Source organism: Chiloscyllium plagiosum, unplaced genomic scaffold, assembly GCF_037043375.1.
Source record: "Chiloscyllium plagiosum isolate Xiang-an unplaced genomic scaffold, Cpla_swu_hap1 HiC_scaffold_26, whole genome shotgun sequence".
In the NCBI taxonomy this organism is placed as follows: domain Eukaryota; kingdom Metazoa; phylum Chordata; class Chondrichthyes; order Orectolobiformes; family Hemiscylliidae; genus Chiloscyllium; species Chiloscyllium plagiosum.
Genome location: NW_028270164.1, coordinates 57,591,796 through 57,604,185, shown reverse-complemented (window position 1 = coordinate 57,604,185; position 12,390 = coordinate 57,591,796). Strand labels below are relative to the sequence as shown.

The following is a 12,390-nucleotide window of genomic DNA, read 5'->3' as shown; positions in this document are numbered from 1 at the left end:
CTTTCCACTCGCTCTCATCCTCGCTAATATCTCACCCTGACTAACACTGAATTTCTTCTGCATAGCCTTCTCACCCCCTCACGACATCTCCACAAATGCACCAAAAGTAATGAATGCTGCGACACCCACCTTTCTCTCCCTCATCCACTATGTGCAGAGTTTCCTGGGTCTGACCACCCTGAGCAGCTGACTGATCATGTCCAAGCCCCTGTACTGGTATTTTGTTTTACAGTTCATTACGATCATGATTAGTCACTGAAACAGATTCACATGAAACTGCAAATATTCTTTAAACATATTTTTTAAACAAAGAGAAGACAGCTCTTAATACAAGCAACAAAGCCAAGTTTGAAACTGCTCCTCAACATTGCCCTTTCACTGTTAGTCAGTTCCAAATTTCATTTAACTCTTTAGGTTTTTAAATCAATTGATCACTCCCAGCTTCTTGTTCTCAGGTTGTAGAGACACATTCATGATACTTTTCCAAGTCCACTAGCACAAACATTTCACAATAACTTTCAGAAAGCTCTTCACAAGAAAGCGCACGAGCCAACTAGTCACATGATGCTGACGCGGCCAGTCCAGTCCTTCACACATACTGCGACACCTAGTGCTGGGAATGGGAATCGTATAACCGTGAATGGGTGTTCATGTTATTTTTAAGCAAGTTGCCAGTTCACAAATCACATTACAGACAAATTGTCTTTAATAAATGCATGTTATAGCAGAACTACCTGTGCTTTAGTAGGCCACATTGATTCAGAATTTCACTTGTATTTTCCTGATTCTGTTAGATGTCTCTCTCAGTCTATATATTTTTGAAAATCTTTAAAACATGTTAAGATTTCCTGCAAAACCTTAATACCTGTTGCTGTACATATGTCAACATTTTACCCATTTATAAAATTTACCAAGCACATTTCTGTTGGGAATATCCCCATGTGCTGAAAATGTGTCACTGGAAAAGCGCAGCAGGTCAGGCAGCATCCAGGGAACAGGAGAATCGACGTTTCGGGCATAAGCCCTTCTTCAGGAATGCTGCCTGATCTGCTGCGCTTTTCCAGCAACACATTTTCAGCTCTGATCTCCAGCATCTGCAGACCTCACTTTCTCCACAATATCCCCATGTGAGAAACAAAGCTCACATATCAACAAATTTCAGTCCGAGTCAAATTCTGAAGCAGCGAATTTTATTGAAACGTTCTTGCAAGACGGTGTCTAACAAGTAGGCACCCCGATCAGAAGGTTACATTACAATTTATACAGTTCAGTTGAGTCTCTCGGTACTCCCCTTTTACCCTGTTGGTTGCTTTTGCTCCCACTACTCTAAGCCTGACACCCCCCCCCTCCCCCATATTTATTTTATGCCCTATTTGGTTAAGTTGTTCATACTAACTCCCTATGTGCCTGACAATTGCAACTGTCATGTTAATACATCTGTTTCTACCAGTCGACCACCTCCCTTTTCGGTTAGTTATTTCTTAGTATACACCCTCATGATTCCGCCTTGCGATTGCTGCAGAAGCAAGATACAGCTACTTGTAGTTGTTTGTGCAAGCATATCTAGCTTAACACATACCCCCCCCTCATGATTCAGCCTTGTGATCTTTGCAGAAACATCAACATTTGCAAGCGCCTCTCACACCCATGTAAACATATCACACGGTAATTGAGGCTTCCCACCAGCGGTGGTGCTGTAATACTCATGTTTGCTGTTTCCCATAACTTCAACCACTATTGCACAGAAAGCCTGTCGCTGAATCAACTTGGCTCAAGTCAACTCAAATCCCCTCCCTTCCCAAGTTGCCATTCTCTTCCTATTTAGTTACAAATCCTCAGCTATAATCCTCCCCTTCGTTATAACCTTCTAAGATCTTAGTGTTCCTCCAGTCAGCACATCTGGCAGCATCTGGAGAGAGAAAGACAGTTAATGGTTTAATGGTGGAATAGAGTCTTCATTCTGAGGAAGAGGCTTATCAGATTCAACTTGTTAGTCCTATTTTTCTCTCTCTCTCCAGATGGTGCAAGACCTGCTGAGTGCTTTCTGAACATTCTAGATTTATTCTTACCATCAAGCCGTGCTGAAGACATACATAGAACATAGAACACTACAGCGCAGTACAGGACCTTCGGCCCTCGATGTTGCGCTGACCTGTCATACCAATCTGAAGCCCATCTAACCTACACTATTCCATGTATGTCCATATGCTTGTCCAATGACGACTTAAATGTACTTAAAGTTGGCGAATCTACTACAGTTGCAGGCAAAGCATTCCATACCCTTATTACTCTCTGAGTAAAGAAACTACCTCTGACATCTGTCCTATATCTATCACCCCTCAATTTAAGGCTATGCCCCTCATGCTCACCGTCACCATACTTGGAAAAAGGCTCTCCCTGTCCACCCTATCTAACCCTCTGATTATCTTATATGTCTCTATTAAGTCACCTCTCAACCTTCTTCTCTCTAACGAAAACAGCCTCAAGTTCCTCAGCCTTTCCTCATAAGACCTCCCCTCCATACCAGGCAACATCCGAGCAAATCTCCTCTGCACCCTTTCCAAAGCTTCCACATCCTTCTTATAATGCGGTGACCAGAACTGTACACAATACTGCAAGTGCGACCACACCAGAGTTTTGTACAGCTGTAGCATAACCTCATGGTTCCGGAACTCGATCCCTCTATTAATAAAAGCTAAAACACTGCATGCCTTCTTAACAACCCTGTCTACCTGGGTGGCAACTTTCAAGGATCTGTGTATCTGGACACCGAGATCTCTCTGCTCATCTACACTACCAAGAATCTTACCATTAGCCCAGTACTTTGCATTCCGGTTACTCCAACCAAAGTGAATCACCTCACACTTGTCCGCATTAAACTCCATTTGCCACCTCTCAGTCCAGCTCTGCAGCTTATCTATGTCTCTCTGTAACCGACAACATCCTTCGTCACTTTCCACAACTCCACCGAACTTAGTGTCGTCTGCAAATTTATTAACCCACCCTTCTACGCCCCCCTCCAGGTCATTTATAAAAATGACGAACAGTAGTGGACCCAACACCGACCCTTGTGGTACCCCACTGGTAACTGGACTCCAGGATGAACATTTCCCATCAACCATCACCCTCTGTCTTCTTTCAGCAAGCCAATTACTGATCCAAACTGCTATATCTCCCACAATCCCATTCTTCTGCATTTTGTACAATAGCCTACTGTGGGGAACCTTATCGAACGCCTTGCTGAAATCTATATACACCACATCAACCGGTTTACTCTCATCTACCTGTTTGGTCACCTTCTCAAAGAACTCCATAAGGTTTGTGAGGCACGACCTACCCTTCACAAAACCTTGCTAACTATCCCGAATCAAATTATTCTTTTCTAGATGATTATAAATCCTATCTCTTATAACCTTTTCTAACACTTTACCAACAACTGAAGTAAGGCTCACTGGTCTATAATTACCAGGATTGCCTCTACTCCCTTTCTCGAACAAGGGAACCACATTTGCTCTCCTCCAGTCTCCTGGCACTATTCCTGTAGACAATGATGATTTAAAGGTCAATGCCAAAGGCTCGGCAATCTCCTTCCTGGCTTTCCAGAGGATCCGAGGATAAATTCCATCCGGCCCAGGGGACTTGTCTATTTTCACACTCTGCAGGATTTCTAATACCCCTTCCTTGTGAACCTCAATCCCACCTAGTCTAGTAGCCTGTGTCTCAGTATTCTCCTCGACAACATTGTCGCTTTCTAGAGTGAATACTATCGAAAAATATTCATTTAGTGCTTCCCCTATCTCCTCTGACTCCACACACAACTTCCCCTACTATCCTTGATTGGCCCTAATCTTATTCTCGTCATTCTTTTATTCCTTAAATACCTATAGAAAACCTTAGAGTTTACCCTGATCCTATCTGCCAACAACTTCTAATGTCTCCTCCTGGCTCTTCTGAGCTCTCTCTTTAGGTCTTTCCTGGCTACCTTGTAACCCTCAAGTGCCCTAACTGAGCCTTCACATCTCATCCTAACATAAGCCTCCTTCTTCCTCTTGACCAGAGATTCCACTTCCTTCGTAAACCACGGCTCCCGCGCTGTACAGCTTCCTCCCTGCCTGACAGGTACATACTTATCTAGGATACGCAGGAGCTTTTCCTTGAATAAGCTCCACATTTCTAAGGTGCCCATCCCCTGCAGTTTCCTTCCCCATCCTATGCTTCCTAAATCTTGCCTAATTGCATTGTAATTGCCTTTCCCCCAGCTGTAACTCTTGCCCAGTGGTATACACCTATCCCTTTCTATCACTAAAGTAAACATAACAGAATTGTGATCGCTATCACCAAAGTGCTCACCTACTTCCAAGTCTAACACCTGGCCAGATCTTTTAGAAGACGTTTTTTTACCACTTCAAATGTATCCTCATTTGGCTCAATATCATATTTGTTTAGCTAACACTGCTGTGGTATTTATGGATGTTTCATCACATTAAAGGCGTGACAGTCATAAAGTCATACAGCATGAAAACATCCTTCTATACTGACCATAATCCCAAACTAAACCAGTCCCACCTGTCTGCACTTAGCCTGTATCCCTCCAAACATTTCTTGTTTATGTACTTATCCAAATATCTTTTCAATGTTGGAACTGTACCCACTTCCTCTGGAAGTTCATTCCACACATGAACCCTATGTTTCGGTGGCTGTCTACCTTTAAGGGGGCTTCAAAGTCCACCACAAAGAGTGACTCTGCGTTACTATTACTGACTGAGGTGGCTGAGTGCTAAAGGACATTGCTGCTAGACTGAGTGTGTGGCAGATAGTGAAGGAACCCAAACTCCTCACCAATCTGCCATCTGCAGATGCATCTATTCATGACTGCATCAGTAAGCGTGACCAGCACACAGTCTTTGTAGAAAAGGAGTCCCGCCTTCACGTTGAGAATGCCCTCCATCATGTGTGGCACAGTCATTGTGCTAAATGGGACAGACTGCAAACTGATCTAGCAACTCCACACTGCGCATCCATCAGGCGCTAGGGACCATCAACAGCAGCAGAATTGTACTCCAGTGCAATCTGTAATCTCATAGTCCAGCATTTCCTCCACTCAATCACTACCATCATCCAGGGGATTAACCCTGGTTCAGGGTTAATGCAGGAGGGCATGCCAGGAGTAGCACCAGACATATCTGAAGATGAGGTGTCAACCTGGTGAAGTTACCCAACAAGACTACTTGCATGCCAAACAGTATAAGTAGCAAGTGATAGACAGAGCTAAGCAATTCCACAATCAACAAATTGATTCTAAGCTCTGCCAACCTGCCACATTAGTTGTGAATGGTGTAAAGGTGATCATTAAGGCCTACAAAAGACAAAAACTAAGAAAGGCGAGTGATAGGCTGGAAAATTGGGAAAATTTTAAAGATCAACAAAGGGTTTTGGAATTGGTGATAAAAGAGCAAAGGAAATAGCAAAAGAAAGCTGGAGCAAAATTTAAAAATGGACAGTGAAAGCTTCTGTAAGTATACTAAAAGGGGAGAGAGTACTTAAATTGATTCATCGTCCCTCGGAGGATGAGTCTGGGGAGTTACTGGTGTAGAATACAGAACTGGCCGACTCACTAAACTAACATTTTGTCTCAGTTTTCACAGTGGAGGATACTAAAACCATCCTGACAGTGAAAGGTAATGTAAAAGTTATAGAAAGGGAGGGATTTAGAGCAATCATCTCAGGGAAAAGGTACAGAGCAAAGAACTTGAGATTAAGGCAGACAAGTCCCCAAGGCCTGATCGACTACATCCTGGCTCTTAAAGGAAATGGCAGCAGAGATGAGATTCACTCAGAGGGTGGCGCGTGTGTGGAATAGACTGCCAGAGGAAGTGGTTCAAGGTTGGTACAATTACAGCATTTAAGAGGCATCTGGATGGCCATATGAATAGGAAGGGTTTGGAGGGATATGGGCCAAATTGCTGGCAAAGGGGGAGGCGACGGTCTAGTGGTACTTTGCTGGACTGTTAGTCCAGAGACCTAGACAAAGTTCTGGGGAACTAGGTTCAAATCCTGCTACAGCAGATGGTGGAATTTGAATTCAGTTATTATGTGGAATTAAGAGTCTAATGATAACCATTAACCCATTGTTGGGAAAAACCCATCCGGCTTAGTAATGCCCTTTGGGGAAGGAAACTGCTGTTTGTATCTGGTGTGGCCTTTCTGTGACTCCAGACCCACAGCAATGTGGTTGATTCGAATCTGCCCTTTTATGAGGGATGGGGAATAAATGCTGGTCTAGCCAGTGATGCCTTCATCTGGTGAATGATTTTTTTAAAAATGCACTAGATCAGTTTAGGATGCATGGTCGGCATGGACAAGTTGGGCCGAAGGATGTGTTTCCATGCCAAATGACTGTATGTTCATTTATCTCCGTGCTGCTTGTGGGGTTTTGCTGGCTGTGTTTCTTACACTAAGACATTGGCGTGATGTATGCCTTTTTGAGAGCTATGGTCTTATTGCGCTGAGCGGTGTTATTTATTTATTTGTAATAAGTGTAGTTTTGATTTCTTTTGTAGAGTAGTATAGTAGTTGGTTTATTGTTTATTGGGGCACATTTACAATATTTTATATAATGGGCTTATACATTAGCGATTTGGTCTTGAAAGTGGTGGTCACAACTGGGAAATTTACAGATGAGACAAAAATTGGCCAGTTAAAGGATAGCTGTAAGCAACAAAATGAAATAAATGGATTTGTGGAACGTGCAGGAAAGTGGCAGATGGAGTTGAACTCTGATATGTGAAGTAATGCACTTAGCAAGGTCAAACAGTAAAAGGGAATGCACAATAAGCAGGAATATACCTAGAGTGTAGATGAAGTGAGAGATCTTAGTGTGCAAGTGCACAGGTCCCTAAAGATAGCAGTGCGGGTAGATAAGCACACGATGCTCTCCTTCATTGGCTTTGATACAGAATACAAAAGGATATACATAATGATGAAACTTGATAGGACACTGGTGAGGCCTCATCTGGGGTATTGTGTACATTTCTGGTCACCACATTCTAGAAAGGATATAATTGCTCTGGACAGAGTGCAGAGAAGATTTACTAGACTGCGAGGGCTGGAGAATTATAACTACGAGGAAAGATTGAAGAGGTTGGGTCGTTGTCATTGGAATGGAGAAGGCTGAAGGTTGACATGATTGAGGTATACAGAATTGTGAGGGGTAAAGATAGAGTAGAGAGAGGGGACCTCTTTCCCTTGGCAGGGATCATAGATTCAAGTGGCAGAGAAGTTAGAGGGACGTGAGGAAAATATTTTTTATGTAGATGGTGATGGATATCTGGGATTTGCTGCCTGAATTGATGGTGGAGGCAGAGACTGTAAACTCTTTTTAAAAAGTTGCTGGATCTGCACCTTAAATGCTGTCAGCTGCAGGGCTATGGGCCATGTGTAGGAAGATGGGATTAGAAAGAGCGCCTGGGTGTCTCTGGGTCGGCATGGACAGGTTGAGTCTAATGTCCACTTCTAAGCTCTGTGGTTTCAAAAGGAATTGGATGAATTCTCCAGGGGAAAAAATTTCAAGGGTTGGGGTGGGACTAATTGGATGACTGTTTCAAAGAGCTATCATGGGTCTGATAGGCTGAATGGCCACCTTCTGTGCTGATTCTTATTTCACTTCAGGAATGACCCATTAATGTGCTTTTAGGGATATTGGTTGTGTGGGAGACTGTAGGGAATTCTCCTGCAATGGTGCCGTGGACTTTTAACCTGTCAGGAGGGGCGATGCCACATTCCAAATTGCGGCATGTTGACAATTTAGCACTTCTCCCTGGCCAACCCTGCAATGCCAGTTCGGTAACATCAAATCCACAGCCTTTTCTGTAGACAGCACTACCACTGGGCTGGTAATGGATTAAAACAATAAAACTTATAGCTGTTTGGTTTGAAATCTGTTGCATGTTTCCATGGTTACGCCCTTTTGATCCTCTCTCCTCTTTTTCTCACCTTGAACAGAAGATCACCTTACACGCTGAAGTGGATTTACACAGTGACACTCTGTACGACAGACTCCCGGGACACACACACGTTGGTGAGCACAGCCCGCTCCTTGCAGGAAGCCTGTGACCTAAAAGACTTTGGACACAGCCCTGACTGAGACCACAAACTAATTCTTCAAATCAGCCTCCAGTGCCCTGGCTCCTGCCTCTCAACAGCTGGCATATTTTAACTTGAATTTTTTCTAAAACTATTTGTATGCCACAGGTGGACGGATCCTTTGAATGAATCTTTACATCTATTTTTTTAAGATATTAATTTGAGGCCATTTACAGATTAATTATAAACCAGATGTAATAATTATTAGACTTGCTAATATTTCTAACTTGGTGATACCTACTGAAGGTACCAGGCTGTCTCAACTAACAAGGCCACAGACCATGATGCTTTGCGGTAGAGAGCTCTGTTGGGTGAAACACAGTGGCCTCAGCAATGCTGATTGGCGAGAATTAAGGAACAACATCAAAGACCAAGGTAGATTTAAGGAGACAAATTCCGAGATGTTTGGTAAAAAAATCTGTAGGGAGCCTCTGCCTGATTGCCCATGGTGATAGGTCTATGGACTAGGTATATAGCCTCAGCTTCGATATGTCAGCAGCTGCTTCTGAGTATGTGACCCTGATTGACAGGGTAAAAGAGGAATAACATTTAAAAAAAACACCAGTCCCAAACTGATCTCAATTGGCTGCAGTCAAGCAGGCCCAGTCAGTAACCAGGGAGACACATTCCAACAGCCAGGATGAATTCTATCAGCCTGGATAATCTAATAATGAGGGTTTAATGATGCACACTGTGTATTCAGAATAAATTTGTGAATTAAGATGAGCACATAGCCCTTGGGTGTAACGTTTAAATTCAGTCTACAATATGAAATTCTCCTGTCTTGCTGACATTAACTCACAAATGCACTTGATTACCTTTCTACCCACAGAAAAATAGCACAAAATTGCTTTTCCAGGTGGTATAAAATTAATTGATTCAGCAGGAGAAGGCTTGGGTGGTTTTTCCAGGACACATGTTCTTGGGGAAGGATCAGAGTAAATATAGGTGGGACAGTCTACAGGGAGCTTTACTCTGTATCTAAGCCCATGCTGACCCTGTCCTGGGAGTGTTTGTTGGCGACGGTGTTTGTTGGGGGAGCTTTACTCTGTATCTGACCCCCCATGCTGTCCTAGGAGTGTTTGTTGGGGACATTCTTGAGAGAACTTTTACTTTCTGTTTTAAACTATAATAAAGCTGCCCAAATCTTTTAAAGAGCAGGGAGAACTTTAGTTTGTTCTGTCCCTGCACAGGGAGTGTTTGAGGGGCACAGTGCAAAGGAAGCTTTATTACCAGTTGGAAAGAGTAGAGAAAGCTCTCCTCTCTATCTTTGATCTCCCCCCATATGTTATCTCACTGAGATTACCTATCTCACTGCTCTGTTTACTGGAAGTTGAGGTTAGCGTTTTAGCTGATAAAGATTAATGAGCTGTTACTGGGAAACCAGTTTTTCTTGGGAACTGTCCAATGTTTAAAACATGCAAATTGTGACTTGCTTATGTGCAGAGAACAAACTACAAACCGAGGTGTCTGACCTTAATACAGATTGATGGTTAATACACTGCTCAAGGTCGAGATGGATCATGAACCTCTCCCTAAATTTGTCACTTTCAACAAACTTTACCGCAGTTTTGCAAACTTGCTCTCAGTCTCTGACATTCATTCTCATTTGCAATTTATCTCTGATGCACTCTTGTCTTGCTCATTTGATCAATAGTTCTCTCATAGTCTCTCTCTGTATCTCACACCTGTTCAATCTCACTCCCAATCTCTCTTATTATCCATGCTCTGCCTGTCTTACTCTTGAGATCTCAAACCAAATGAGCTGTATTCTTCTCTTTTTATACTTTATCCTTTACTTTTTCAAAAACAGGAGCTGCTGTGGAATCAACTTGTGCATGGTGAGTGAGAAGACAAACCAGATATCGAGAGTGATAGAGGAAAAAAACCAGAGAATGAGAAGTGAAGTGAGATGGAGATGCTGTGTGGGGTGGGGGAGACGGAGATTAATTGGAGGTAGTTGGGTTTAGTCAGGGAGGGGGGGGGGGGTAAGAGCACATGGGCTGGATGGATTTTGTGTTCTGTTTTGAAATGTCGCTCACTGGGAGCAGCAAAAACGAAGAGTTAGTGAGAAGGAACCTGCCAACAGAAGGGAAAGTTGCTATCTGTGGTGCAGGTGATAATTCACAGGAAACGCTTGCAGTCTCTGCTGTGTGATTGCTGTCTCTACCTGGTTTGTACTTGAGAGATAGCATTTGCATTACTATAGCACGTTTCTCTACCTTAGAGTACTCCCCAAAATTCTAATGCAGGAAACAGTGGCCCATTGGTGCAAAGCAAGATCCCAGATTGCAATACTGGCCACATAATCCTGAAGAAGGGCTTATGCCCGAAACGTCGATTCTCCTGTTCCCTGGATGCTGCCTGACTTGCGCTTTTCCAGCAACACATTTTCAGCTCTGATCTCCAGCATCTGCAGACCTCACTTTCTCCACATAATCAAACAACTGACCAAGCTAATAGGGAGACTCTGCTCTTCAGTGGTTCTATGGAAGCTTTCCTAGCCACCTGAAAGGCCAAATTGGGTCTCGGTCTAACGTTTCATTTCAGAAGACAGCACCTCAGAAAGTGCCACCTTCCTCTGTACTGAGTGTCAGCGTAAGTGTTTGTGACGGTGTTGTTGAGCCATGACCAGCAATCAGAGGAAAGAGTGTTACCATAGAAACAACAGCGAGGCCAATTACAGGACTCTGTGGAAATTCTTTGAGGAGAAAGTGAGGTCTGCAGATGCTGGAGATCAGAGCTGGAAATGTGTTGCTGGAAAAGCGCAGCAGGTCAGGCAGCATCCAGGGAACAGGAGAAGGGCTTATGCCTGAAACGTCGATTCTCCTGTTCTGTGGAAGTTCTCTCTGTATAAACTCAGGGCTACCTTTTCTGGGGCTGTGTTACCATGGTGATGAGATGAGTGTGGAGCCGAAGATCTTTCAAACTGCTTTTGTATTAGTCAGGGTGAAACCAGGATATGCTTTTAATTAAATGAGACTTCCTGAGTTCGCAAATAGACCATTTTCCCATCGAACAAACTGAATTCAGATATCGACCTAATCATGACTTCTAAAAGACAGGAACTATTTCTAAATTAATTCTCAGATGGTGGGTTGGATTCTTGAACCGCTGTCGTCCACATGCCCGTCTAATCCAAATGCCCTTAGGGATGGAATTCCAGGATTTTGACCCAGTGACAGTGAAGGAATTTTCCCAAGTCAGCATGGTGAGTGGCTTGGAGAGGATTTTGCAGGGTTTCCCATATAACTGCTGCCCATGCCCTTCTAGATGGAAGTGGTTGTGGGTTTGGAAGGTGCTGTCTGGGGATCTTTAGCGAATTTCTGCAGTGCGTTTTGGAGCGTGGTACACACTGCTGCTACTGAGCGTCAGTGGTGGAGGGGAGTGGATGTTGAAAATGAAATGAATGGAAGTTCTCATCTGATTTCATTTTGGAGCTAGCTGTAAGTTATTAGGAGAAGTTGTGATATTGTGGGTGGAATCTTGTGAAGTTCCCAGGATGTGGGAACTTAGGCAAGCAAAGCACTAATTTAAGCAGGATGCCAAAGGTCAGCTTCCCAACAATGGGGATTGTTTGAGCTTCCTGTCAACAAGCAACCTGATTTTCATACATTTACATGTCATGTTTGCTTGTTAAAAGGAAACCTCCGTAGAATTAAGGCTACCATTACAACAAAATACTCAGTGAGTGAGAAACATAAGTCTTCAGATTCACAGCTACTTTCACAGCCTGTGAGGGGGTCTCTTGTGGTGCAGTGACCCTACCTCTGGTCTGAGGGACCCAGGTTCAAGTCCCACCTGCTGCTGAAGTGTGTAATAGCATCTCTAAATGGGTTGATTAGAAAAAAAGGTTCAATTTTTTTTTTAAAACCCTGCTACAGCTGAGGTTTATCATGGGCAATGCAGTGAGTACGGACCTTTTGGAGAGAGACATCAATGACTGATTGAAATCGGTCGGCAGCAGTCCAGAGGGTATGGGGTATGACTGGTCAAGGGAGGAATCCCAACAATGCCTTGTGAGGAACAGAAGGAGGCTGCTGAGCTCCAAGGGGAGGGCTGTGTCTGTGGCTGCGAGCTCAGTTTGATTGCTGGAAGATCAGAGGAGCTAATGGAGAGGGGCGTGGTAAGAGCAGAGGGAATGACAAGGCTAGATGGAGGGACGAGGATGCTGGATGCAGGTGAAGGATGTAATGGGGGCAGTGACTCCAATGCACCATGGGGAAGCTGAAGGGCCAACAATAGTTT

The 12,390-nt window shown here is 43.7% G+C and overlaps 1 protein-coding gene across 12 annotated transcripts in view; it reads left to right on the top strand.

Annotated features, from left to right (window-relative positions):
• The window catches only part of LOC122563336 (DNA damage-regulated autophagy modulator protein 2), a 116,848-nt gene that overhangs the window by 94,786 nt on the left and 9,672 nt on the right, over positions 1–12,390 (top strand). For 7 of the 12 annotated variants that reach the window (XR_015750973.1, XM_087973769.1, XM_087973771.1 and 4 more), the window contains one exon: positions 8,002–8,077. The exons of 1 other annotated variant lie outside the window; for it this stretch is intronic. Coding sequence is in view for 8 of the 11 variants with exons in the window: in XM_087973769.1 (XP_087829895.1) it covers positions 8,002–8,077 (76 nt within the window). In the remaining 3 variants the exon portion in view is untranslated. Of the gene's footprint in view, positions 1–2,018; positions 2,196–8,001; positions 9,301–12,390 lie in introns of those variants that run through there. 4 more of the 12 variants (XR_015750974.1, XR_015750972.1, XM_043717085.2 and 1 more) reach the window with 2 other exon arrangements.